Source organism: Elaeis guineensis, chromosome 12, assembly GCF_000442705.2.
Source record: "Elaeis guineensis isolate ETL-2024a chromosome 12, EG11, whole genome shotgun sequence".
Taxonomy (NCBI): Eukaryota; Viridiplantae; Streptophyta; class Magnoliopsida; order Arecales; family Arecaceae; genus Elaeis; species Elaeis guineensis.
The window spans coordinates 3389428-3415694 of record NC_026004.2 but is presented as its reverse complement, the minus strand read 5'-3'; the positions used below and the strand labels follow the sequence as shown (position 1 = coordinate 3415694).

Here is a 26267-nt window from a genome sequence, read left to right as displayed (position 1 = left end):
ATTATAAATTGATAATAATAATATTTTTATCAAAAGATAATTTTGTAAAATATCTCCTCCATTTACATTTTTTTCAATCCATCCTCCGTACCAAAGAGAGGGTTAATCACAACCCGCTCCTCCATTTACATTTTTTTCAATCCATCCTCCGTACCAAAGAGAGGGTTAATCACAACCCGATATCCGTTGTAACTCGAAACGCTACCAAACATATGAATAGAGGGCCCAGTATCCGTTGTGATTCGAAATCGGATCACGCCGTTGAAAACAAAGGCTCGTTCCGCTGGGATGCCACCTCAATGACTAACAAACATGCTTCAAATTAACTTTTTTAATTGTAATGATCTAAAGTAATATTAAATTGGATTAAAAGATAATATGAATTTAGTACATGTGATAGCCAAGCGAACTGAATAAAAAGTGATATATGGGTCAACTTACATTTACGTTATAATGCACATGATAAATGCTCTAGGAAAATGATTTGCGGTAAGTTGATATTAACTTACATGTAGCTGACGATGTTAAAGATAGCACTAGCATTCAAGGGAACCAGATATCATTTCAACCATATAAAAGACGAGGAAAAGTGCGCCATGAAAAGATCCGGAAAACCTGCATGATAAGAGGTGTGTGTTTGGATGTATGATCGCGTTGATGAGTTATAATAATAATAAAAAAAGGGTAATATCAGTAGAATATTTTGTGGATGTCATTTAATACTCAATCCTTTTTGGTTTTTGTCATATTCAATTCGAAGCGATGGAGATTTTCCCAAGCACGCTATATCTAGGCAATATTTTATTTTCTTGACCGCACGCAATGGACATGCAGATTAATATAGCTACAATATTTTTAACTAGTATGTAAACTTAACAGATGAATTAACTATTTGAAATAAATATTAATCAATTCATAAAAATCAAAAAAAAAATATCTCAAAAAATATTATGAAAGATATGTATATATTTTATAAGGTAGATACTGTTGGTGCACTAAATCAATCCCAAAACACGTGACATCGTCATATGAGATCAAAGAGATATCAATCTTAAAGCACCAAATTACAACAAATCAATTTATCAATAAGCAGATTCAGATCGATATTTTACTGACCTGAATAAGAGATATTCTGATATTCTATATGTTCGAAATGACTCAGCTGATAAAGGAATATTTAGATTAGGTATTTACCAATCTAAATCACGGTGTCTCTTATATCCGGGATGATTATTATAACTAGTCTCTATTTCATCCCAGTCACCTACCAAAGTGAACTGCTATATTGACAGACTTAATCGTTCCACGAACGTCAGCGGTGGTTTCTGCAATAAAGCCACAACTGGCAATGATCTCATATACGGTTGGTAGATACAGTCATGTATGATCTCATGTCCAGTTCATATGTACAGTTGTATACCAACTCACTTACAGGTAGCTCTCTAACCACTTAACAAACTCTTCTAATGGCCTAATAATCTCTGGAACGGCCTCCTAAATCTTTCTATAAATAGAGGGTCAGGGATCCTTCATCAGTAAGTCCAGTTCTTTGAAACTAAGGGAGACTCTGTCGGTAGAAAACTGGACCAGAATCTTGGCTCTTACTCAGTCCTCCTCCAATTTCATTCGATCTCTCTTGCTTTTCTACTTTTTTCCATCCCTATTCTTCAGACTGGAACTGACTTAAGTATCGAAAGATTAAGAATCGAAAAATCCTCATCCAATTTTTTGACGGTTTTATAGATTGGAAGAGCTCCCATCGGATCGCAATGATCGCTCCAATCTCATTCGATCCACTCTATTTCAGATTTTGAGCCTTACATCAACAGGTACAAACTTTTTTTGAGAGCAAAATGGATTTCTCTATATTTATTTTATTAAAAAATTGAAATAAGGCAAAAAAATAGAGAAGCATGTATTACAAGATTCAAGCCATTTTAAACAACTAAAAATGATTTAAATTTGTAGCAAGAGCTAAAAAAATTAATCAAGACAACTATAATACATCTCCTTGATAGCATTTCTCTCTATTGAATTGATCCTCGAAGGATTTGTATCTTAATTTTTTTTTTAACTAGATTCATACGCTATAAATGCTATCCTATTATGAAACTCTTTTTGTGTGCAAAAGAAAGATCCACCTCCCATCGTGTAAATCCATCATTGGATTGCACAGTGATTGTTTTAAGATCTATTTAGATGGTTGAATAGAATAAATTTAAAATACTGTGTGATCTATGCCAAACGAGATTCAACGAACGATGTCATGAAAGAAGATCAGTCGTTCATGAAAGATATCATGCAAATCCTTTTTCAAAACAATATAGGATTTGAATGACTCAAAGCTGAAGAACCTTGATGAAAGTTCAGAAGCGCCCAAGTTAGTCCGTCCGGAAGTCTTATCAGTAACTGGTCATGTTATGTTTAACCTTTTTTATTGTTGCCTCATTGTTGCCTCTGATCTTCCGATAATGTGGGTCATATTTTTTTGGCATTTTCTTCTATAATAATGTGAGGATGAGGGTTGTTGGAGAATATCCACCGACCGACCGACCGACGGTCGAAGGGACCGATCGACCGACCGACGGTCGGAGGGACCGACCGACCGACTTACGGTCGAAGGGACCGACCGACCGACCGCCGGAGCGACCGACCGACCGACTTACGGTCGAAGGGACCGACCGACCGACCGACGGCCGGAGCGACCGACTGACGGGCGCCATCGCCGGCCAATTGACGGTCCATCACCGACTGAGGATATGTCGGGCATACCTTTCCCGACCGACTGAACTCGGAGGTCTGATAGCCGACTCACGTAAGACTCACCGACCAACGGAGGGGCCCGACGCCACTCAGCTGGCCACCGACCTAGGGTCGGTCGACTCCTCTGATCGCAGTACAGCCACCAGACCTTGTCAGTTCTGACAGCAACATGCGGCACGGCCATCTAGGGGCATTGTCCCGCCGAGGGCATTGTCAACCCTGGTGATTTGACAGCCCCACGGCGACATGACACTTTCACGGCGACTCTGACAATCTACAGTGAGTTGACAATTCCTCACTTGTCTGTGCCATTAATGACGGCGCCATACCGTGCTCCACTATATAACTCGGGGAAGGCAACAGTGCAAGGGATCGGCTCCCCCCACTTCTCGACTCCAAAATCACAGGCTCGCTCCTCTCTCCCTCTCCCTCGATTGAGCTCTCTGTCTTCATTTCACTGTTGCCCAGTCACCTCTCTGACTTGACCGTCGGAGGGTCCCCGCCGGAGCCGCCTCCGGTCAGTGTAGACTTCTCGTTTTTGCAGGTGCACGTTCCCCGACGATCGGACGATGAGGCGATTGGCCGCAACAGATTGGCGCGCCAGGTAGGGGGGGAATGACAAAGACAAGAGCCCAACGATCGAGGATCACCGGGTCGGCGAGGCGCTCTTCCCACCGGGAAGAGACCTCCCCGCCGCCGTCGGCGGCGGAGCCCAGCTCTCCGCACCCCGCGGTGACCACGGAGGCGCAGATCGCGGCAATCGTACGGCAGATGACCGTACTGATGGATGCGGTCAAGAGCCTCCAGCAACAACCGGCGGCCCGTCCGATGCCCTCCAGGAGCAGCCGCCGACGACCGCGTCGATCCCCGTCGCCTCCGCGCGAGCGCCCTCAACAGCGCTCCCACGGAGAAGAGGAGGAGCGGCCCTGGCGTGATGACCGACGGTCCCAGCAGCCCTCTCCTTCCCCGCTGGAACGGGCAAGGAAGGAGAAACGACCGCGCACGCCGTCGGCCTCACTCTCGGAATCTTTCGGAGACTCCACTCCCGGGGTCTCCCAGCATCGACGAGCGGACGACTACGAGCGCCGGTTCGAGGAAATCGACCGCCGACTCGCGCAGCTGCAGATGGACGGTCAGAAGTCTTCGAATGACGTCGATTTCCAGACCGCCCAACCTCTCTCCCGACTAGTTCTCGACGAACCGATTCTCAGTCGGTTCAAGATGCCACACGTGGAGCCATACGACGGCTCCACCGACCCAGTCGACCACCTCGAGAGCTATAAAGCTCTCATGACGATTCAAGGGGCAACCGATGCTCTTTTTTGCATCGGTTTCCCCGCCACACTCCGCAAGGCTGCCAGGGCCTGGTACTCCGGTCTTCGATCGAAAAGTATTCATTCCTTCGGGCAGCTCGAGCACTCGTTCGTAGCCCACTTCAGCACCAGCCGAAAGCTGCCGCGAACGTCGGACAGCCTTTTCTCCCTCAAACAGGGAGAAAATGAGACGCTCCGACACTTCGTGGCGCGATTCAACACGGCCACGCTTGAGGTCCGGGATCTCAACGAAGACATGGCTATCTCAGCCATGAAGCGGGGGCTGAGGGCATCCCGATTCACCTACTCTCTGGACAAGACCCTCCCCCGGACATACGCCGAGCTACTGGAGCGCGCATACAAGTATATGCGCGCGGATGAAGGAGCATCCGACCGACGCTTGGCCGAACCTAGAGGCCCGAAGGAGAAGCGGAGGAAAGGTCGGGAACCCGCCGAACCCAGCAGGCCCCTGATCGATAGTCGGGTCTCGCCGCCCCGACGAATCCCAAAGTCATCCCGACAACAGACCCCGAGGCCGGCACGCCCCAGGTATTACTCCTACACTCCTCTTTCCGCTCCTCGTGCACAGATTCTAATAGAGATCGAGGGGGAAGAATACCTGTGACGGCCTCCGCCTCTAAAGGCAAAAGGCCTCGACCGTCGGAAGTACTGTCGATTTCATCGAGGCCACGGCCACAACACCGAGCAGTGCATCCAGCTGAAGGACGAGATCGAAGCTCTCATCCGCCGGGGGTATCTCGGTAAATTTTGAAAGGGTCCGCCGACCCAACCAGTTGCCGATCGACGACCCCAGCCGACTGAAGAGGCGCCGACTAATCAGCCGACGGCCGGAGTCATCAACATGATCTCCAAGCGGCTGGGCCCGGGAACGTCTGCAGGAGGGGAGCCGACGAAAAAGCCGCGCACGGATGACGTAATCACCTTTACGGAGGATGACGTTCGGGGCATCCAAACTCCCCACGACGATGCTGTTGTTGTGTCGGCGACAATAGCAAATTATGATGTAAAACGAATTTTTGTTGATAATGAAAGTTCGACAAATGTTTTGTTTTACTCGACCTTCTCCCGGATGCAACTGTCAACTGACCGACTTAAGAGGGTCTCCATGCCCTTGATCGGCTTTGCCGGAGATGCTGTCACAACAGAGGGAGAAATTATCCTGCCCGTGACGGCCGGCACCGAACCACGGCAAAGCACAGTCCACTTAACTTTTGCGATCGTCCAAGTTCCTTCGGCCTACAACGCCATCCTCGGACGACCTGGACTGAATGCCCTCAAAGCGATCGTCTCGACGTACCATCTCCTCGTTCGGTTCCCGACCAAAAATAGAATCGGGGAGATGCGCGGGGATCAACAGCTCGCCCGACGGTGCTTCCAGATCTCCGCTCAAAACGATGAGTCGAAGGGCTCCCTGACAATCGACAAGCTGGACCAACGAGAGGAGGAAGAGCGAGGTTCGCCGGCCGAGCAGCTCGTGTCGATCCCGATAGCAGAAAATCCGGATCGGAAGATTTGGGTCGGGTCCCGACTGCCCGACCCCGAACGACGACGATTGACGGAGCTGCTGACGGCCAACGCCGACATATTTGCTTGATCGGCAGCAGATATGTCGGGCATCCCCCCAGAAACAATAACCCACCGACTCAACATTGACCCAACGATGAGGCCGGTGAGGCAGAAGAAAAGGTCCTTCGCTCCAGAGAGGCAGAGGGCCATCGACGAAGAAGTGGACAAGCTACTCGAAGCGGGCTTCATCCGAGAATCCACGTATCCCGATTGGCTCGCGAATGTTGTCATGGTCAAAAAAGCCAACAGGAAGTGGAGGATCTGCATCGACTACACCGACCTCAACCGAGCCTGCCCAAAAGATAGCTTCCCACTTTCCAAGATCGACCAGCTGGTGGATGCGACGTCCGGATTCCGACTGCTCAGCTTCATGGACGCCTTCGCCGAATACAACCAGATCCGGATGGCGCCTGAAGACGAGGAGCATACCACGTTCGTGACTCCCAAAGGCCTCTACTGTTATCGGGTGATGCCCTTCGAACTGAAGAACGCCGGCGCCACCTACCAGCGACTTGTCAATAAGGTCTTCAAAGACCAGATCGGGTGCAACATGGAGGTGTACGTGGACGACATGCTGGTGAAGAGCGAGCAGATCCCGGATCATGTTCAGGATCTCGAGGAGACCTTCCACACCCTTCGACGACACCGAATGAAGCTCAACCCGACCAAGTGCGCTTTTAGGGTGACCTCAGGGAAGTTCCTCGAATTCCTCATTTCTCAGAGAGGGATTGAGGCCAACCCTGAGAAAATAAAGGCAATCCTCGACATGCGTCATCCGAACACCAAGAAGGAGGTCCAACAGCTGAACGGAAAAATCATCGCTCTCAGCCGATTCATTTCTCGATCAGCTAAAAGGTGCCTCCCGTTTTTCAAAACTTTGCACTACGCAAACGGTTTTTCTTGATCGGATGAGTGCCAACGGGCCTTCGAAGACCTGAAGAAGTACTTGGCTTCCCCGCCGCTGCTCGTAAAGCCGCAGGTCGGGGAAACCTTGTATCTCTACTTGGCCACATCATCTGAGGCGATCAGTTCGGTGCTCGTCCGAGAAAACGAGAACCGAACCCATCAGCCTATCTACTACATCAGCAAGGTGCTCTACGGCGTCGAAGCAAGGTATTCGGAGACGGAAAAGATGATCTTCACCCTGACTGTCTCCGCGCAACGACTCCGTCCATACTTCCAGGCTCATGCCATAATGGTGCTCACCAACCAGCCCTTGAGGGTGATACTGCGCCGACCGGACACATCTGGACGACTCGCGAAGTGGGCGATGAAGCTCAGCGAGTTCGACATTCAGTACCGGCCAAGGCCTGCCTTGAAGGCTCAGGTCTTGGCCGACTTCATCGCCGAGTGCCCGACAACCGACCAAGGGTCGGGAGCTGAAGATCCAGGACGAGACGCGGTCTCCGAGCCAGACCCGATCTCCACCTGGGTACTCCACATCGATGGAGCTTCAAACGCTCAGGGAAGCGGGGCCGGGCTCCTGCTCACGAATTCGGATGGGGTGGTCACCGAGTACGCCCTCCGGTTCGACTTCAAGGCCTCCAACAACCAAGCCGAATACGAGGCACTCCTCGCTGGCTTGAGGATAGCGAAAGAACTGGGCGTCGACAGCCTCCGGGCATTCTTCGACTCTCAGCTGATCGTGGGGCAGGTCAAGGGCGAATTCGAGGCGCGAGATCCGACCATGGTCAAATACCTTCAGAAAGTGAAGGACCTCGTGACACGCCTCAGGTATTTTAAAATTTTCCACATCCCTAGGTCGGAGAACGCCCGTGCCGACGCACTCTCAAGATTGGCGACATCGGCCTTCGACTCTTTGGGTCGGACATTCGTGGAGAACCTCGAGCAGCCGAGCATCGATCGGGTCGAAGAAGTATAGCAGCTAACGGCCGAACCAAGTTGGATAGACCCGATCATTCGGTATCTGACCGACGGGATCGGCCTCGAAGATCCCGCGGAGGCCAAGCGACTCCGATGGTCGGCCTCTCAATATGTAATGATGGATGGCCGACTCTACAAGAGGTCGTTCTCCCTCCCCTTGCTTAGGTGCCTGGGACCGACCGACGCCGACTACGCTCTCCGAGAGGTGCACGAAGGAATTTGCGGGAACCACTTGGGGGGCAAGTCCCTGGCCTACAAAGTCCTGCGACAGGGCTACTACTGGCCTACCATGAAGAAGGACGCGGCCGAGTTGGTCCGGAGGTGCGAGCCATGTCAAAAGTATGCCAATATTCAACACCAACCGGCCAGCCAAATTGCTCCTATTGTCGCTCCATGGCCCTTCGCCCAGTGGGGGGTCGATATTCTCGGTCCTTTTCCACCAGCGTCGGGTCAGAGGAAGTTCATAGTCGTCGCCATCGACTACTTCACTAAATGGGTGGAGGCTGAGCCCCTGGCGCAGATTACCGAGAGGAAGATGGAGGACTTTATCCAGAAGTCCATCATCTTCAGGTTCGGGTTGCCGCATACGATCATCACCGACAATGGACGGTAATTCGACAACCAGGACTTCAGAGACTTCTGCGCCACGTTCCACATCAAGCACCAACTGACTTCAGTCGGGCACCCACAGTCCAACGGCGAGGTCGAGGTGACCAACCGGACCTTGCTCCACGGACTCAAGACCCGACTAAACGAAGCCAAAGGCCTCTGGGTCGACGAGCTGGGCTCCATTCTGTGGGCTTACCGAACAACCCCCGCGTTCCGACCGGGGAGTCGCCTTTCAGCTTGGCCTATGGAACGGAGGCCATGATCCCGCTCGAGATTGGACTGCCATCTTCAAGAGTCGAGCGGTATCAAGAGCCGGACAACTCCGAATGTCGGAGGGCCGACCTAGACCTCCTCCCCGAACTACGAGACGAGGCTCAAGTTCGCATGGCTTCGTACCGACAGAAGGTCGCTCGGTATTACAACGCCAAGGTCAGACCAAAGCTTCTCAGGCCTGGTGACTTAGTCCTGAGGAAGGCAGAGGTCTCGAAGCTCCTGGACCAAGGGAAGTTGGCTCCGAATTGGGAAGGGCCCTACAAGGTAGCAGACACTTATGGTCCGAGGGCCTACCGACTGGAGACCCTTGAGGGGAAACCCATTCCCCGAACTTGGAATGCCGACAACTTAAAGTTGTATTACCCGTGAACTTTGTAATTGTCCAGTCGGAATACAAATTCGGTTTGAAATCTCGGAGTTTTAACTCTTCGACTAATGATCGGCGCTCACCAAGGTCAAGCCCCGACATACCAATGCGGACTTAGTGTCCACCTGGAACCGACGACCTTATCGACGATACATCGGACCCTTACAAGGATCGATGCATCCAGATGGACGGGAGTTGACACTCCTTCGACGGTCGACGATACATCGGACCCTTACAAGGACCGATGCACCCAGATGGATGGGAGTTGATACTCCTTCGACGGTCGACGATACATCGGACCCTTACAAGGACCGATGCACCCATGTGGACGGGAGTTACACTCCTTCGACCTTTGACGACACATCGGACTCTTGCGAGGACCGATGCATCTACATTGATGGGAGTTGACACTCCTTCTACGATCGAACTTTCGGGCCAAACCGTCGGCTAACAAGCCGATCGGGCCCCGACCAAAGAGAGGCGAAATGCCTACGCGACCGACGTCGCGACTCCCGACCAGGCTACGGCCGGTCGAAGGATATTCGGCTTACCACCGTCTATCGCACAACGCGACCTTAGTCGCATCCACGGCTTGCCGACCGAGCCACGACCGGCCGGACGATATTCGGCTTACCACCGTATATCAAAAGGCACAGCATGAATACCCGACGCAAGTGCATCGGGATCCGACTTGTCGTCGTTTCCCCAACTGAATGCGCTGGACGACATTCGACTGAACGCGTCAGTGGAGACCCGACTACCGAACCTTTGCCACGTTCGGTCGGCTCCCGACTCAACAGATGCGCCCGACTGACGACCTTGACTATCAGAAGCCGATCCAAAGTCGGGACTTACCCCACCTTCGTAGCGGCACGAGTTGTCGAACGTCCTACCGACTTATGTGAGTTAGCGACTTACATAAGTTAGTGACTCACGAAGGCATTCAACCATACATTTGAAAGAAACAGACAAAGGAAAAAGTGGAAGAAGTTTTCATTCAAAGTTGAAAGAAAGTTTACAAAGTCGGGTCGAAGCCCGATTACAAGTATTTCAAAAACAGAAAAAACAAAAGAAAGTCGGCAAGGCCCGATCACCCTTCTGAGTCGATCTCCTCGACCGACGGAAGATCGGGGATGACCGGTGTGTCGGCCACGATCGGCACCGGGTCGACGGCTGAAGCTGGACCTTCGGTCGGTGGGGGACTGACAGTCGGCGCCACTTGCTCCGGGACGGCTTCCTCCGCAGCGACGATGCCTCCCGATGGCTGGTCGGCCATCTCCTCGGTAGCTTCCTCCTCGGCCCCCGGTGGGACGATGCTGCTAAGGTCCAGCTTCGGGTACAAGGCTCGGACCGCATCCCGACCGTCCTCGTACCCCACCCGGTACGAGGCGAAGCCCGACTCGAGCATCTCCTCCCGATACTGGTCGGAGGCCCGGAAGTCCTCAACCGCCCGACTGGCCAACTCCTTCGCCGACCTTGCCTCTTCTTCCGCCCGGCCGAGCGCGTCCTTCGCCGACTCTGCCTCCGCCTTCGCTATGTCAGCATCGGCCTGGGCGATCGAAAGCTCCTCCTCAGCCTTGGCAAGCTTCTCCAGGCTGACCCAAAGCTGCTCGCGCTCGCCTTGGAGTTCGGCGGCAACGCCGTCCCGCTCGTGCCGCAGACGACGCACGGCCCGGCCCTTGTGTCTGGCCTCCTTCTTGGCCGACCTTAGCTCGGACCCGAGCCGGGAGACTTCGTTTACCAACTTGGCCTCCCGGTCGGCCGACTGCTGTAGGTGGTCGACCAACATTGCCTTTTCAGCTTCGGCCGCCGCCGACCTCTCCTTCCAAGCCGCCCGGACGTTCCCGAACCTCCGGTATCCGGCCTCGAGCTCCGACATTGTGTAGATTAGCTACCATTGCGAGCGCTTTGTCAGGAACACATGGTGAGAAAAATTCTAAGGAGAAAGAAGGCAATACAAAGCTTACCTCGACCATGGTCGGGTAGAACTTGGATAGCATTTCGGTCACTTGTCGAGACCTCAGCGACTCCACGTCGGCCGGGAGGAGGATCCCCTGGCACAACCTCCTCGCCAGGTTGTGGTCGGCCAACGCCGACGCCCCTTCGGGGAACTGTGCGCTGGGCGGCACAGAGTGGCTCCCCGACCTTGTTTCGTCCGCGGGGTCCATCGGGGCTTTCCCTCGATCGGCCGCTCCGACCGACGGAACCGGCAGCGAGGGGATGCTCGAAGTAGAACCAGCACCCCCCGTTGCGGCCACACACGCCGCCGGATGATGTTCGGTTTCCCGAACGTCATCCGGCTCCACTGTTGCCGGTGAGGCAGCCGACGTTCCTTCGGCCGCTTCTTCCACCGGCCTCTCCTCCGCACGCGCTGCCGGAGCCGCAAGCGCTATGACGGGCTCCGATTGGTCGGTCATCGACGCTTCGACGATCAGCGCCGCTGGAGCAGGCCTCTTCGGAGGGCGCGAAGGACCGGCCCCCGATGCTGGCCTCTTCCTTGTCGCGAATTGCCGAATCTCGACGTCTGTCGGCCGCATTCTTGGAGGTGTCCCTGCGATACCGACAAAAGTGTTAATCAAAGAACCGGACTAAGGGCCGAATGAAAAGGAGACCGGGGGATCGGGCGATACCTAGTCGGGGGACCAAGCTCAAGCCGGCGTCATAGAGAGCTTGTTCGGTAACAAGCTCCCTCTGCTTCGGGACCGACATATCTTTTAGTCGGTGGAAGTCCTCCCGGTCGTCCGCCTCCACCCGGCTGTTGTCATTGGCTTCAGTTCGAGGCACGCCCCAGTGGGAAGGAAAGCCCCAAGAGGATGGAGAAGACACAAAGAAAAACCGGTTCTTCCACCCATGAATGGACGATGGAAGACCAGTGATGAAGGAAAGGCCCTTCCGGGGGTTGAAGAGCCACCACCCTCGGGCTTTAGGGTGGGGTCGGAGCACAAAGAAGGCCCGGAAGAGCGAAATGCGAGGGTTGGTCGGCAAGAGCTGACACAACAGTGCAAAGCTAATTATGAGACGGACGGAGTTCGGCGCTAGTTGCGCCGGACAGAGTCCGTAATAGTTCAACAGATTCCGGACGAACTCCGGAATCGGGAGCCGAAGACCCGCGCGAAGGTCTTCGACATACAACGTCAGCTGGCCGGGTGGAGGGCTGTTAACCCGACCGCCGGCCCCTGGGGCGGATAGTTGAAACTGCTCCGGGATGCAATACTGCTCCCGAAGCCGATCAACATTCGGCCCCGAAAGCGAGGAAACCTCAACTTTCGGAGTCGACCGGGAGTCGTCAGTCAGATTTCCCGACCGAGCTCCCCGAGTCGGATTCCCGGCCATTACACCGGAACCGAACAAGAAGAAGGAGAAGAGAAGAGAAAGAAGGAGAGGCGAAGAAGAAGAAGAAGAGGATGAAAGGAAGACCACGAACCGGAAGAAACTCTTCTGGAAGCAGGAAAGCTCTGCCCGCGACGACTGAGAAATCGCCCGGACAGAGTTTCGGCAGCAAAATGGCGATAGTGAGGTCTTGGGTTCGGATGGTCCTATATATATAGGACCGTCCGACGGCCGAGATGTCTCCGCGCCGACCGAAGCTTCACGGATGTGCGACACGTGGCGGCTTCCGGGTGGCCTGAGGATTCGGCGCGCCCCATCCCAGGACGGCCGCACTGCCCATATTAAATGCGGGGGGCGCCGGCCAACCACCTTCGACACGCGGCAAGCGGGGCCGCGGTTCCGCATTAATGCGCCCGCGTCGATTCGCGTTCCCGATGGGACGCCTGACAGCGCCCTGCGCTCCCAGAATCGACGCTGGATATCCGATCATCTAACACCGCATCGTCCGGCACCCGACCTCCTGACACCGACGCGACGTCTGACGACGACAAAACGCGACGTCTGACACCTGACGCCGATGTGACATCTGACACCGACTATACGTCTGACGCCAGCGAATCGCTTGGCATTTATGAGATGCCTGACATCGGATCAACCCGCGGTACGGTCGGAATCTGGCATGCGACGAATCCACTCCTGTTCGCCCATGGTTGCTGCCCAAATAAAAGCATCGGCCAGCTCACCGTCCGACTCAGGAGTGGAGGGGGGCAACTGTTGGGGAATACCCACCGCCCGACCGATCGACGGTCGAAGGGACCGACCGACCGACCGACTGACCGACCGACGGCCGGAGGGACCGACCGACCGACTTACGGTCGAAGGGACCGACCGACCGACTGACGGCCGGAGCGACCGACTGACGGGCGCCTTCGCCGGCCAATTGACGGCCCATCACCGACTGAGGATATGTCGGGCATACCTTTCCCGACCGACTGAACCCGGAGGTCTGATGGCCGACTCACGTAAGACTCACCGACCAATGGAGGGGCCCGACGCCACTCAGCTGGCCACCGACCTAGGGTCGGTCGACTCCTCTGATCGCCGTACAGCCGCCAGACCTTGTCAGTTCTGACAGCAACATGCGGCACGGCCATCTAGGGGCATTGTCCCGCCGAGGGCATTGTCAACCCTGGTGATTTGATAGCCCCACGGCGACATGATACTTTCACGGCGACTCTGACAATCTACAGTGAGTTGACAATTCCTCACTTGTCTGCACCATTAATGACGGCGCCATACCGTGCTCCACTATATAACTCGGAGAAGGCAACAGTGCAAGGGATCGACTCCCCCCACTTCTCGACTCCAAAATCACAGGCTCGCTCCTCTCTCCCTCTCCCTCGATTGAGCTCTCTGTCTTCATTTCACTGTTGCCCAGTCACCTCTCTGACTTCACCGTCGGAGGGTCCCCGTCGGAGCCGCCTCCGATCAGTGTGGACTTCTCATTTTTGTAGGTGCATGTTCCCGGTGATCGGACGACGAGACGATCGGCCGCTACAAGGGTCATATTATTTTGGCATTTTCCTCTAAAATAGTGCTATTTTTATTTTATTATTATATCACAGGAATGTACCGGTGCAACTTCGCAAGTGGATAACCCTTACACGTGATATGATTGCACTCACTTGTCAGAATTTTTTTGATGATCTCTCCACGGATTTGCAAGAGCTGATCCAAATTCACATTCATGATCTGGGCCCCAGCACTGCAGCAGTACCACACAATGCTGTTGGAGTCCCCACAACGGATCGCCTGCGGGAAGGAAACGGAGCCCAAAAGTCACGTCTGCCTCCGGAATCGTATCCCGAGACACGTCACCGTCACCGTCTCCGCCGTCCGTAGGGCCTCCGCATTGCATGCACCAGATGCACTTGGACCGCACAAATCTCACGGCGGATAACAGGCAATGCGATCTGTTGTTTTTTTTTTTTAATACATACGGACGATCATATAATTTTAATATAAATATAATATAAAAAATTAAAAAAATATCTTTTTTAAACTCCAAAAATAAGCAACACCAAGACGCCAGTTCTAATCATCATCAGAATGATTAGTAACGAAAGAAACCATCCAATTTTCTGTACTGTTGATCTCTCAAAACACATGCGGAATGAACGCCACAGTGTATTGACCAAACATCCTCTAGATATCTTCGAGGAGCAGATGAGCCTCACGATACTTGGCTCTCCCTCTGATCCCATTGATGACAACCATCGAATCTCCCTCAATGATAATTTTATCAACTTTTAGCTCCCGGATCATACACAATACATCAGCCCATACAGTATGAAACTCGACACCAAAAATGAATGGCTCAAATAACGACGAGCCCCTCGTAGCAAGCATTTTTGAGTTCTGATCCCATACGACGTATCTTGAATCATCTCTGTTCTCTCTGACATTATCATCAAAATTATTTTTGACGAACTTAGACCCTTTGTATTTCACCGATTCTCGATTGTGCACTTTCAATCGTGCATATGCTTTGGAATTTGCCCTGATTCACTTACACCCGGTGCATGCAATAATTCCCTATCTATAGGCCCCACTTTTCTGCAGTTGGAACTCGCCATGTGTCACCATACTAGCGGACTACTTAATGTGTATATTATTTTGACTCAACATATGTACAGTAGAGCAATATATTCGTGGGGACATACTTAAACATTCTTTGGTATTAGAAATTCTATAATATATCAAATGTTTTTTAAATAATAAGAACAAAGGGGATGCATACGTTGCTATAGGAGAAATAAACAACTATATATTTATTCTTTTATATGTATTACGATGTTTTAATATAGAGTTCTCCCGGTAGTACATAAAAGCCTTAGAGTTTGCAAAAAATTATGCTTCCACTAGTGAGATGATATGAGAAGCAATTGACCCTTAAAAAAAAAAAAAGGAAGTTTAATGATATGTTTAATGTACATAGTTTATAGTCCAATAATTCTTAAACTTGGCCATATTCAAGCCCACTCTATTCGAGGGCCCGGTCTAGGCTTAACCTATCGTTGGATCTATGCGTGCTTCGCATGTGACGGATGGTAGCAGATTTCCAATAGCATAATTTAGACCGCATATTACCACTATTTCCTCTCTCTCTCTCTCTCTCTCATGCACAACCCCCGAGAAAGAGGCTTTGACCGCTGATAGGATGATCGAGCCGGGATAAAAATTGATCATAACCTTACGTCTAAGCTAGATAAGGGAGAGAGATGAGAATGATGGATGAATTGCACATCTCCTTCCCATGTTGTTGCTCTCTGCAACTACAATGCAAACCCCTCCTTATTACATTGATACACCGCTTCATACGCACATCATAGGTTCTTATGACTGTGTCATTAACCCTAACCGTACTCATACACAATGTTGAAGCTACGCATCTAAGAGTATAAAATTTTTCCCCCTTACCGTAGGTCACGTGAGGTATTATCCATTTCGAGACGGAGCGTATCTCTATGAGACGTTGAGAATCCCGCTCCTCACGATTTTGCACCGCAAAAGACGTAGTCCCTTCAATCGAGAAGATCTATGAGTGGATGCGGAGACGGATTCTCCTATCTGACGTGTCAATGTTGAGACTATGTATTTAAGAGTACGAACTTTCTCTCTTTATCAGATCACGTAAGGTATTGTCTGTTTCGAGACGGGATGCATTCCTATGAGGGATTGAGAATCTCATTCTTCACAATTTTGTCCCGTAAAAAATATCTCACGTGAATAAAAAAAAATTTATATTTTTAAACAGCAGATATTCTCAACTATGATCGATACGAGATTTTTAAAATTCAATCTCTCGATATCCAACCCACAACATACAGTATGTCCTACCCGCATGGGGCAGCCTCCCACCCGAGCTGAATGTATCGGTGGCGGATCCCTATCCTCGTTATTCCTTCCCACAGCTAAGAGGCGGCGCTCGCCGCGATACAAAACGCCAAAAACAGTTAAGCTATTGCCGGCACGCCTACCCACGTCCCACCTACGGTGTTCGCACCTTCTCGACCACACCGTCCCCCTCCCGCAGTGTTTCAGCTCCTCCTTATCCCATCCCGCAATGATCCGCATAAAAAATCAAATGCGGGATGACGAAGGAGACGTGGTCGTTGCCATTCGTCGAATCACCCGCCCGTCTACGAATATTCATTTATGCGGACATTCAAGAATAAAAAATCTTTCTCAACGCCTTGGCCCTCCTCTGTTCGAGAACATGATGGGCGCGCAGGGCAAGTGGTGGTTCGCAGAATCGGAGCCCAAACTTGGCACCCAATGACTTCTTTCTTCCACGTGGCAGTTCATCATTGTTGTTTTATATCATGACTACGAGGCCATATACCAGGCGAACACCCGACCCCTTCAAATAGACCAACCATTGGACTCCTTCCACGTGGCATAGACGGCTTCGATAATATTTTTGGTCCCCATAGCATCGTATCGTCCCTCGGAGATGGTGCACTCGACCTCGAGGATACAAAGGTCCATCGCAGGGCCCTTCCGGAGGACTCTGCTTCTCTTTCCGCAATAGCTTGCCGCTTCGTCCAGCGGTCCAGGGATTAATATCTCCACCCGGGATCGGCAGGAAGGGAGAATAAGAAAACGAGAGCGCGGTAGATAGAATCGAAGGGAGAAAAGATGGAGAAGGCGATCAACAGGCAGCGAGTCCTCCTCCAACACCTCCAACCTTCCACTCCTTCCCTCGATGAATCGTCTATGCTATCGGTAATTTATTTCCTCCCTCTCGAATTTTCGTGGGTCTCTAGGCTTTCCTTTCTATCCCTTGGAGGATTTCTGGTTTGGATTCCCTGGCCTTCAGTTCTTCTTCGGTTGCTTTTTCTTGGTTTCGATATTTACGTTTCGTAGGCTCCGGAATGTTAGATATCTTTCGTCCGTATCCTGACTCAGATTTTAGGTTTTCTTGGTTGTGTTTCGTCCGTATCCTGATTCGAATTTTAGGTTTTCTTGGTTGTGTTTCCGACCGAGGGTATGAGAATCTAGATGCCATTTGATCTGTTGCTGGGAAGTGGATCCTTCGTTTATTCGGATACGGTTGTGGAATCTAATTCCAACGTTTTGGGCCTCTCTCTTTGGGATTGGGGCCTAAACCTTTGCTTATTTTGGTTGGGAGGTCCTTTCTTGTTTATTTCTTTACTTGCTGTCATATTTATTTATCTTACATTAGAGAATTGGCGATTTCTGGGCAGGCTTCTATTTGTGCTGCTGGCGATAGTACAGCGTATCAGAGGAGTTCTTGCTTTGGAGATGATGTCGTTGTTGTGGCGTAAGTTATCTCGATATGCGATCCACTGTTTGGTTTTCGTTTACAATTTGGGGCTTTTGATCTGTAGCTCGTATTCATCATTTAGAATTGCGGTTTCCTTCAAAATATAGTACAATTTGCTCTTCAGAAAGAGAAACAGTTTGTTTTGTTTTTACGTTGCAAGAAAGACATAGAGCATATGCCTGAATTATTTGAGATTGGGGATGCTAGTCCACAATCAACATAGACTATACTAGATATCATCTTTTTAAATATTGGCAAATTGAGGTAAATATGTGTTGTTAATGGTATATAATCTTCGCAAATGGAAAATCATTTCCCTGCTAACACGAAACATATAGGAAATGTTCCAAAAATATATGGGAATTGGTCCCTTTTCTACTACAGACAAGATGGTGTTAGCTACACCATTTTTATTTTGGCACATTTCAAGGTTATCCTACTTGACAGAGGACGAAATCATTAAATCTAATATGTCAGGCATGTTTAGATAATATAATGTATTTGATGGCCTCAGTTACCCACTTTCTAACGTGCGTCTCATTGTTTTATGTTATTGAGGTTTCAAACGTATCATTTTTTTTCCTCATTATTTGTGGTCTTTTGCCACTTCTGCTTCCTTCGTTGCTTCGCACAGGTTTCCTCCCCTGATAGAAATGGAAGAACATGGTACTGCCTTCAAGAGTACCATGGAAAACTAAAATGGTATATTATCATCTGAAAGGCATTTTGGGCCCAAAACGTGGAATTGTGGGTATCTTAAACTGCAACATATATGATTTTATAGGTTCTCTTCATAATTTTTTATGTTGTTTTAATGTGCTTACATCATGTTAGCCTTTGTTATCCACTTTGTTGACATCATGTTCAATGCTTCTCTGATGATTTACCTTATCCTTTTTTTCTTGGGGCATCAGACTTGTTATATTGATTTACCATAGCGGAAAGTGAACTGTAGTATCTTGTGTCAACAATTTATCATGCTTGTTATTATTATTATATTACGAGTAGTCAAGTACAATCATATATTTTCTAGCTAATTTTTATTCTCTTGTCCATGTGATATAGTGCTTATCGAACTCCAATTTGCAAGTCCAAGCGAGGAGGATTTAAAGATACATACCCTGAGGACCTGCTAGCAACTGTTCTTAAGGTTTGCTATTTTTCAACTTTTTACTCTCACATGATTTGGCAACTCTCTTAGCTTTTATTTATGCTGTCATTCATAATAACAGGGATTGTTGGACAAGACTAAACTGAATCCAAATGAAGTCGGTGATATTGTGGTTGGCACTGTCTTGGCACCAGGCTCTCAAAGAGCCACTGAGTGCAGGATGGCAGCTTTCTATGCTGGTTTCCCTGGTATTTTCATTTCCTTGTTTAATATGAATTTAACACTTATTGTTATGCCCACTAACATGAAAATTATTTTATGGAATCCTTCAGAAACTGTGCCTGTCAGAACTGTTAACCGGCAATGCTCATCTGGCCTTCAGGCAGTTGCTGATGTTGCTGCTTCCATAAAAGCTGGGTTTTATGATATTGGTGAGTTTATGCTTTGTCTTATTTTCATTCAAGCTCCCAGTGCTAAATTTCATTTACCAATGCAGGCATTGGTGCTGGGCTAGAATCTATGACTGCAAATGTAGTTTCTTGGGAAGGGTCAATAAATCCAAAAGTATGTCTGTGATTTATTTTTTGCTTCAGATGTCAGCAAACTTCACACTATTCTTGCTTTTGGATAAGATTATTTGGAGGTGGCTATCAGGCACTCTTTTTTGTTATTTTTGTGGATGTTTCAGGTAAAAACACTTCAGCAAGCTCAAGATTGTCTCCTTCCCATGGGAATTACCTCTGAAAATGTTGCTTGTCGTTATGGTGTAACCCGACAGGAACAAGATTGGGCTGCTGTGAGTTTTTGGATAGTGTATAACTTGGTCTGAGATGATGATATTTCTCTTGTGTTAAATTATATTCTTGTCTTGAAAATTGTGGTTAGGTTGAATCTCATAGGCGGGCAGCTGCTGCAACTGCATCTGGTAAATTTAGAGATGAAATCGTTCCTGTTGTCACCAAGGTGAGATATTGCTAGACGGTCCAATCTCAATGCCTCCCATGTTTAAAAAATTCATATCCTCATTCAATGATGCAGATGGACTGTTGCAAAGTGGCAGTTGCCACATTCAACTAGTTGGGTGGTAAAATACAAGATGTAATTAAGCTAATGAATGTTAAATTCCAACTTCTTTAAGCCAAAAAAAAGTTTATCACTGGATGACTGGTGATTTCATCATTCGCAGTAACTTAAATGTCATGCATTAGAACATAGAAAGCTCTGGAATGACAATGAGTAGAGCAGTCATCTGTATATGCTTGCACCAGCTTCTTTAGTAGACATTCCCATTCTTGGGGCTCAAGTTATCTTGCTTTCTTTTCTTGTTAAAGAAAATTGGCTAATGATTGATTTGGTGGTACTTATTTGTGAAGATTGTAGACCCAAAAACTGGAGACGAAAAACAAGTGACAATATCTATGGATGATGGAATTCGGCCAGAGACATCATTGTCAGGTCTTGCAAAGCTCAAACCCGTATTTCAAAAAGATGGGAGCACAACTGCTGGTAATGAAGCATTTCTTTTCTATGCATTTGCCTGGGCATCAGGTTGTACTGTGGATATGGATGCTTATTTCGATGGTGTAATTATAGGCAATTCTAGTCAAGTGAGTGATGGCGCTGCAGCAGTCCTCCTCATGAGGAGAGATGTAGCCATCAAGAAGGGGTTCCCCATATTTGGTGTATTCAGGTTTAGAACCTTCCCTCATGAATATGTTGGCAACTTATATATGCAATTGAACAAAGTTAATTCAACTGGCTGGGTTAACTAACTATTGTAGCATGCTGGTTTGATGTAGCTAGGTCTATATTTTGGTCTTGGCTGTGCTAGTCCATCTTACTAGGTCTACTCATCTTAGGATAATTTTAAGTATTCACAATTTGATTCTGCCACAATCAGCTGCAATCAATAAATCACCTTGGCCTTTTGGTTATCCTTGATGATACTGACTAGCATCAACTAGTCACAACTACTAGAATTTTTTTGTAGAGATGATTCTTTCATTCCTACATCAGACCCTGCACTTTTACTTCTTCAACTAAACTCTTTTCTGAGTCCAGGCAGTCTGCTGTTTGCTGATTGAATGAGTTAAAATACCATAATCGATAAATAGATTCTCTATCCACCAATTGTGCTTTTAGATCTGATGGTTAAACCATTTTTATGCTAAGAACTCACAAAATTCAGCACCAATTGAGAGAGTTGGCATCATGTGGACGAACGGTGGTAGAACATTTATAGACTTTGGCAAATGTTCATATATAAAGCCAACCCTTTTTCGTGAATAGGATAAGCCATAGGCGTACTAGAGTTTTTCTTCTTGTTTTCTCCAGAAGTCATTATAAATATGTTTATATATATTCTCTCCAATATCTGTTCTGGATTTGCTCTTTCAGACATCATCCATGCCATTTTGTCACAATTTGGATACATATTATTTTGGTTTTTGTCTCGGCATCTTGCCCATAAGTTGTGTCCATTAACTTGGGGGTTTTATTTAACAACATTCTTGCTGATTTGTTGTTGTATAATGTATAACATTTATGTTCGATCCTTGTAGGAGTTTTGCAGCAGTGGGAGTAGATCCTGCTGTTATGGGCATCGGTCCTGCTGTTGCAATACCTGCTGCAGTAAAATCTGCTGGTCTTCAGATTGAAGATATCGACCTCTTTGAATTAAATGAGGTAACAGTTTAGGGCAACTGTTGTGATTTTATTCTGTGCTACATTTCACTAATATGAAATTGATTTGAAATTCTGAATTTTATTATTGTCTTCTATGTAGGCTTTTGCCTCTCAATTTGTTTATTGCTGCAAGAAGCTGGAGCTGGATCCAGCAAAAGTAAATGTAAATGGAGGTGCAATTGCTCTTGGGCATCCGTTGGGTGCAACAGGTAATGTCCGAATAATTACATCTAATCATTAGGAGGTCCCACATGAGTTCATTGGGATGACATTCTCTTATTAGATAGCATATGATGCTAGACATATTTTGTGTTGATTTACTTTTTTTATATTTTCATCTTACGATGATACCATTCATCTGCTAAATCTGAATAATCTGGTAATCTTAAGTTTTTGATGATATAACAGTATATAATATGGCATAAGTATCAAAATGTAACTCCATATTGATTTAGCTAGAGAGTTCCTGAATGTTAAGTTGGTTGACATCATGCAGAGTTCATAAAGTCAGGAACTACTATTCTTACTTGACCTAACAAACCTAATCAGAACTGTCATCCCAGAAAATATGATTATGTTCATTGTCAACCAAATTTCTGCACTTATACTAGAGGATCATTGGACAATATGGACTTCAGAGACCTGCAAATTGGCTTTATAATGGGAAGAATGACTACATATCTTTAGCGATCCTTATTGGACGTTTGTTGGCACTATCTTTTCCCTGTAACTTGCAGCATCACATTTCCCATCACACTGCAGAGGATTATTTTCGTATACTGATGAAATTAAACTACATCCTTCCCTGAAAAAAGAGAACTTAATCGAATTCCCAAGACAAGACTAAGCAACTTGAAAAATAATGCAAGTAATTGCAAGAATTGGATGCAACTTGTATTAATTCTGTCTATGATATATACAAATGCTTAGGTGCGTGATATGTGTTCTGGTTGCTATCTAAACAAAATATTCCTCCAATGCCTGTGGAGTGTGATTTCTGATTGCTATCTATAATGCTCTCACATGCCACTTAGTTCTCTTGGAATAACAAGGATGAGATATAGGTTGCTGATGTTGGTCTTGGATTAGTATCTTTGATATTCTTCCGGTATTTCTCACTAAAACTATGTCATAAATCAGGCATTACTATGCTATTCATCACCTCTGTCTTTAGAAAGGGTTTTCTGGGGTCCACTTTCCTGTGTCGATCAGGTTGTTCTTGTCTTCAGTACTTGGTTTTAATTATGAGTCAACTGTATCTTTTCAGTGTCTGTATGATGAAATCACTTTGTGAGATGCATAGCATCATATTATGTTTCTCCTCTACCTTTGCACTACCCATGTGATTTGATTTACTCCTAAGTGACTTTGATTTCATCTTATGTCCTAGGATGTTCTTTTGCTAAATCCTTGGAAAGGACTAAGTCTGTGGAAGTCAATGATGTTCTTAAAGTGATTCCTTCAGTCTATTTGGCTTTAATTAGAGTGAATATGTTATTTTTCTTCTATTCACCATTTAGACATTGCATCCAACATAATGCAGTAGATTGAGACTTTCAAATGGCTCCTAGTATGTAATTTTACATACAGGTTTTAAATATAGATTGCACTGACTTTTGTGTTTATCTTTTCCATGTGACATACTTCAACTACTTCCTGTTAAATCGTATGGGAAATTTCATGATTGGGTACTCTGTCAGCATGGTTTTAAATCCTTTGGGCAGGGGATGCCCTAGTTTGTCCATGAAATGGAACGCCCCATTTTCCTGTCCTGATGGCCATTCAGGTTGAGCATCATGGTAGGTGCTCTCTGCATCTTTACCATGATTTCTTTGTTTGTTTCTTTTTCTTCTTTCTTTCTTTCTTTTTTCTTCTTCCTTCTGTTTTTTTTTTTCCTTTTTCTTTTTACCTTCCCTTCTTCCTTCTTTCCTTTATTTTTCTTCTGCCTGCCTTTGTTTCCTATATTGTTGTCTCTCATACAGTTATGCAACGTTTGTTGTCTCCTTTACTGCGACTATTTAATTACTAGAACATGCCATGTGCAATGCTTTTGGTGTGGAGACAGACAATGTCCTGATCTGATCTTCTTGCACCACTCAAGAGTTTTGTCTTTGATAGAAGATTTTGCTAAGAGCCAAAGATGATCCATGATTACTTGATTCCACTATATTCTATCACATGCGTCATCCTTTTGTGATGAGAAATGGGCCAACCAGATATATCCTGCTGTGCTAGTTTCCCATGGATCTTACAAATAACAGCAAAAAAAAAAATGGTGCTGGAGAATAAATAATTGACAGATATGCAAGAGAGCACAAAGCTGTAATCCTGTTGGGGGATTTCAGTCCAGTGCTTCTGTTAATTTAAAATAAATGATAGGCCATCTAAATGAAAAATGCAGGCAATTCATTATAGTCTTTAACATTTAAAGAAATATAATGCCAAAAATCCAATATTTTAGAGGTATTTTGCTAGTGCATTGTCTGGTTACAAGTTGAACAGCTTGATGAGGAAGATACAATAGTTTTTTTTTCTTTTTTTTTACCTAGCATTTAGAACTACCACGGTCACGCGCTGCAGAATTTTGATCAGTTTGTTATAACATGTGTTAATAATGATCAACAATGTAAATCATGCAATCAAAAGTCCAAGCTTGAGCGCAACTTTGATTCAGAAGAAGAAAATACAAGAGGACTTCAGGTTGTTGGATCATTTGACCTCTTGGAAAAGCTGGAATTAGTTGGTAATTGCAGACTGACATTAGAAAAATAAATGTGGTCGTATCTTTTCTTGTAGTGGACCAGAGTATGGATAGAAGTTGATTGATGTTTATGGAACATAGAATTCTTAATTTTTCTGCAACAAAGGTTATATAAAACTAGTTTTGTGATTTTAATTGTCTCGGCAGAACGAAGTAATCCATGAAATTGCAAATGGATCCTTTACATGTTCATATGCTATCCATTACTAGGAGACCATTCAAATATGACAGTGAACATTTGTTTACATCGTCTTCAATGTATTACACAAAGTGCAGTTGTTCACATTCTCAAGTTTTGACCAACCAAAAATAACTAAGTTCTATAATGTGTATACCACCATCTTCTTTTCAATATTATATCATAGGTTTGCTGAGGACTGGCTTCTGTATTCTAGTACCTGAAGACTGGCTTCAATGCTAAAAGACCATTGTTCTCCCTACCATGGACTGATGTTTGCTATTCTGGTTCTTTTACTCCATATTTGCCATTTCGCAAGAAACTTTTTAATGCAGCTACACAAGGATTCTGAGTGGTCACTGGCCTGTGAAGAGTTGCTAGTGTATGCTGTGTTTGGTGTTGGAATTTTATTGCATTTCTTTGTATCAAATTTGCATCAGGAGCGGAGAAAGGATGACTTTGGCTGCTTTTTCTCTTCATAGGTGCCCGATGTGTCAGTACTCTACTTAATGAAATGAAGCGCAGGGGCAAAGACTGCCGTTTTGGAGTGGTTACAATGTGCATAGGTCTCTCTCTCTCTCTTTATCTGCGTGTGATTGTGTCCCTCCCTCTGTTGCATTGATCGGTGTTGACTGGAGCAATTACCTATTATATTATATATGCAGGCTCCGGAATGGGTGCTGCCGCAGTCTTTGAAAGAGGGGATGGAGTTGACGCACTCTGCAATGCTCGGAAGATCCCGTCACAGAACCTGTTGTCCAAGGATGCTCGGTAGAGCCGCCCATCAAAATTACAAATTGGGTCAAGGTAATACCAATAAACTAAGGTTTAGAATGTATTTTGGATCATGGCTTGCCTTTTCTGATGAGGTCATCTCAAATAACAAGATTACACCTCAGAGTAGGTAGCACCCTTGTGCAAGTTGAAGTGCACTGTCCGTACAATGGAATCTAAGGGAACATGAGCATCCCAACTGATGCGCTTCAACTATTATAGAACTCTAGAATCCGGATGACACCTGGATTAATCTTAATAGACATAAGTTCTTCTTTCTGAATATGCTTTTGCTAATATATTGCAGACTTTTGTACTTGAATTTGTCTGGCACTCCTGCAAGATAGTTTTCTAGATAGTTATAAAAACTGCTAATTATCTCTTCGTGCATAATGAAGATGGAAAGCATGCGTGCAAAACCCGTCATTACCAGATCTTGGATTAAACTACTGCTCAATTCTCCTATGACCGTTAACCACTTGATTTTACCTCTCTTCGCTCGCAACATCAAGAGACGCGAATCTTGGATCACGGTCTGTCTAGGGGGCACACCTTGAGGCTTCCATACATCAAGGGAACAATTTGCACGGGGGGTTTATCAGCATACAATAGTGGTTTACAGTGTTGGAGTATATCTCGAAACCCTTTGAAGAACACTTTTGGGAATCCAAAGAACCACAACCACGGATTTTGGGTGGAGCTTTGCAAGTATGGAGCCATACCTTCATGCGTTCTTCTTCGAACGCTACGAGGTTGACGGGGCTTCCTTCGTATGCTTTCCCGACAAGAAGAAGCTCTCCCAAGAGATGGAAGGGTTATCTCAGAGCCTCACTCACAATCCCTCTGAATGACCATTCAGCCCTATGCCGTAGGGCTGCACTAGGGGTGGCTCCTCCAAGGGAAAGGAGCTTAGGCTAGCAGAAAGAATCTGGGATGGGCTTTGTTCATGGACTCTTCTATTCCTTTGTACCTAACCAAATCACAAGACCCTATCACCTAATTAGCGAAAAATCATAAATCCAATATTTTTTTTCTCTATCGACTAATGACTTCTTTTAAGTCTCATTTTTTTTACTAAAACTTGTTTAAGTGGATATTAAAAAATAACATTTCCAAAATTTCCACCGTATCCGACTTGCTCATCTCTCCCGTTATCAAGTGCTAGTGGAGGAGAATCAGCCATCTAAATCAACAGAACTTCTAAGGAGACTTCAAGAGGCTCTCTCTCACTCTCTCTCTCTCTGTCTCTCTCGCAAGATCATCAAGTACTTGGTTTTCGACA

At 46.9% G+C, this 26267-nt stretch overlaps 2 protein-coding genes across 2 annotated transcripts; one reads left to right on the top strand and one right to left on the bottom strand.

Moving 5' to 3' along the window:
• Positions 1-1280: 1280 nt before the first annotated feature.
• Positions 1281-16263, bottom strand: LOC140852921 (uncharacterized). Its single transcript, XM_073246850.1, has 4 exons — positions 16015-16263; positions 11427-11637; positions 10764-11347; positions 1281-1325 (listed from the first exon to the last, which is right to left on the bottom strand). Exons 1-4 carry the CDS (start codon positions 16261-16263, stop codon positions 1281-1283), a joined length of 1089 nt encoding a protein of 362 aa, XP_073102951.1.
• Positions 16264-16644: 381 nt separating this feature from the next.
• On the top strand, positions 16645-25307 carry LOC105055550 (3-ketoacyl-CoA thiolase 2, peroxisomal). Its single transcript, XM_010937381.3, has 14 exons — positions 16645-16914; positions 17397-17473; positions 18542-18626; positions 18709-18835; positions 18920-19018; positions 19084-19151; positions 19276-19383; positions 19473-19550; positions 19961-20093; positions 20181-20277; positions 21149-21272; positions 21373-21481; positions 24694-24777; positions 24877-25307. The coding sequence occupies exons 1-14, from the start codon at positions 16828-16830 to the stop codon at positions 24984-24986; spliced, it is 1386 nt and encodes a 461-aa protein (XP_010935683.1). The 5' UTR covers positions 16645-16827; the 3' UTR covers positions 24987-25307.
• The last annotated feature ends 960 nt before the right edge of the window (positions 25308-26267 follow it).

What these genes read in the sequence shown, in the direction of transcription:
- LOC140852921 (XM_073246850.1), bottom strand. Translation starts at nt 16,263, where the DNA reads ATGCGGATCATTGCGGGATGGGATAAGGAGGAGCTGAAACACTGCGGG. An exon ending in CCATGCGGGTAGGACATACT is followed by an intron (nt 11,638 to 16,014) that starts GTATGTTGTGGG and finishes CATGGGTGGAAG; the next exon opens with AACCGGTTTTTCTTTGTGTC. An exon ending in TCTACCCGACCATGGTCGAG is followed by an intron (nt 1,326 to 10,763) that starts GTAAGCTTTGTA and finishes GCTTTATTGCAG; the next exon opens with AAACCACCGCTGACGTTCGT.
- LOC105055550 (XM_010937381.3), top strand. Translation starts at nt 16,828, where the DNA reads ATGGAGAAGGCGATCAACAGGCAGCGAGTCCTCCTCCAACACCTCCAA. An exon ending in GATGATGTCGTTGTTGTGGC is followed by an intron (nt 17,474 to 18,541) that starts GTAAGTTATCTC and finishes CATGTGATATAG; the next exon opens with TGCTTATCGAACTCCAATTT. An exon ending in TGCTAGCAACTGTTCTTAAG is followed by an intron (nt 18,627 to 18,708) that starts GTTTGCTATTTT and finishes TCATAATAACAG; the next exon opens with GGATTGTTGGACAAGACTAA.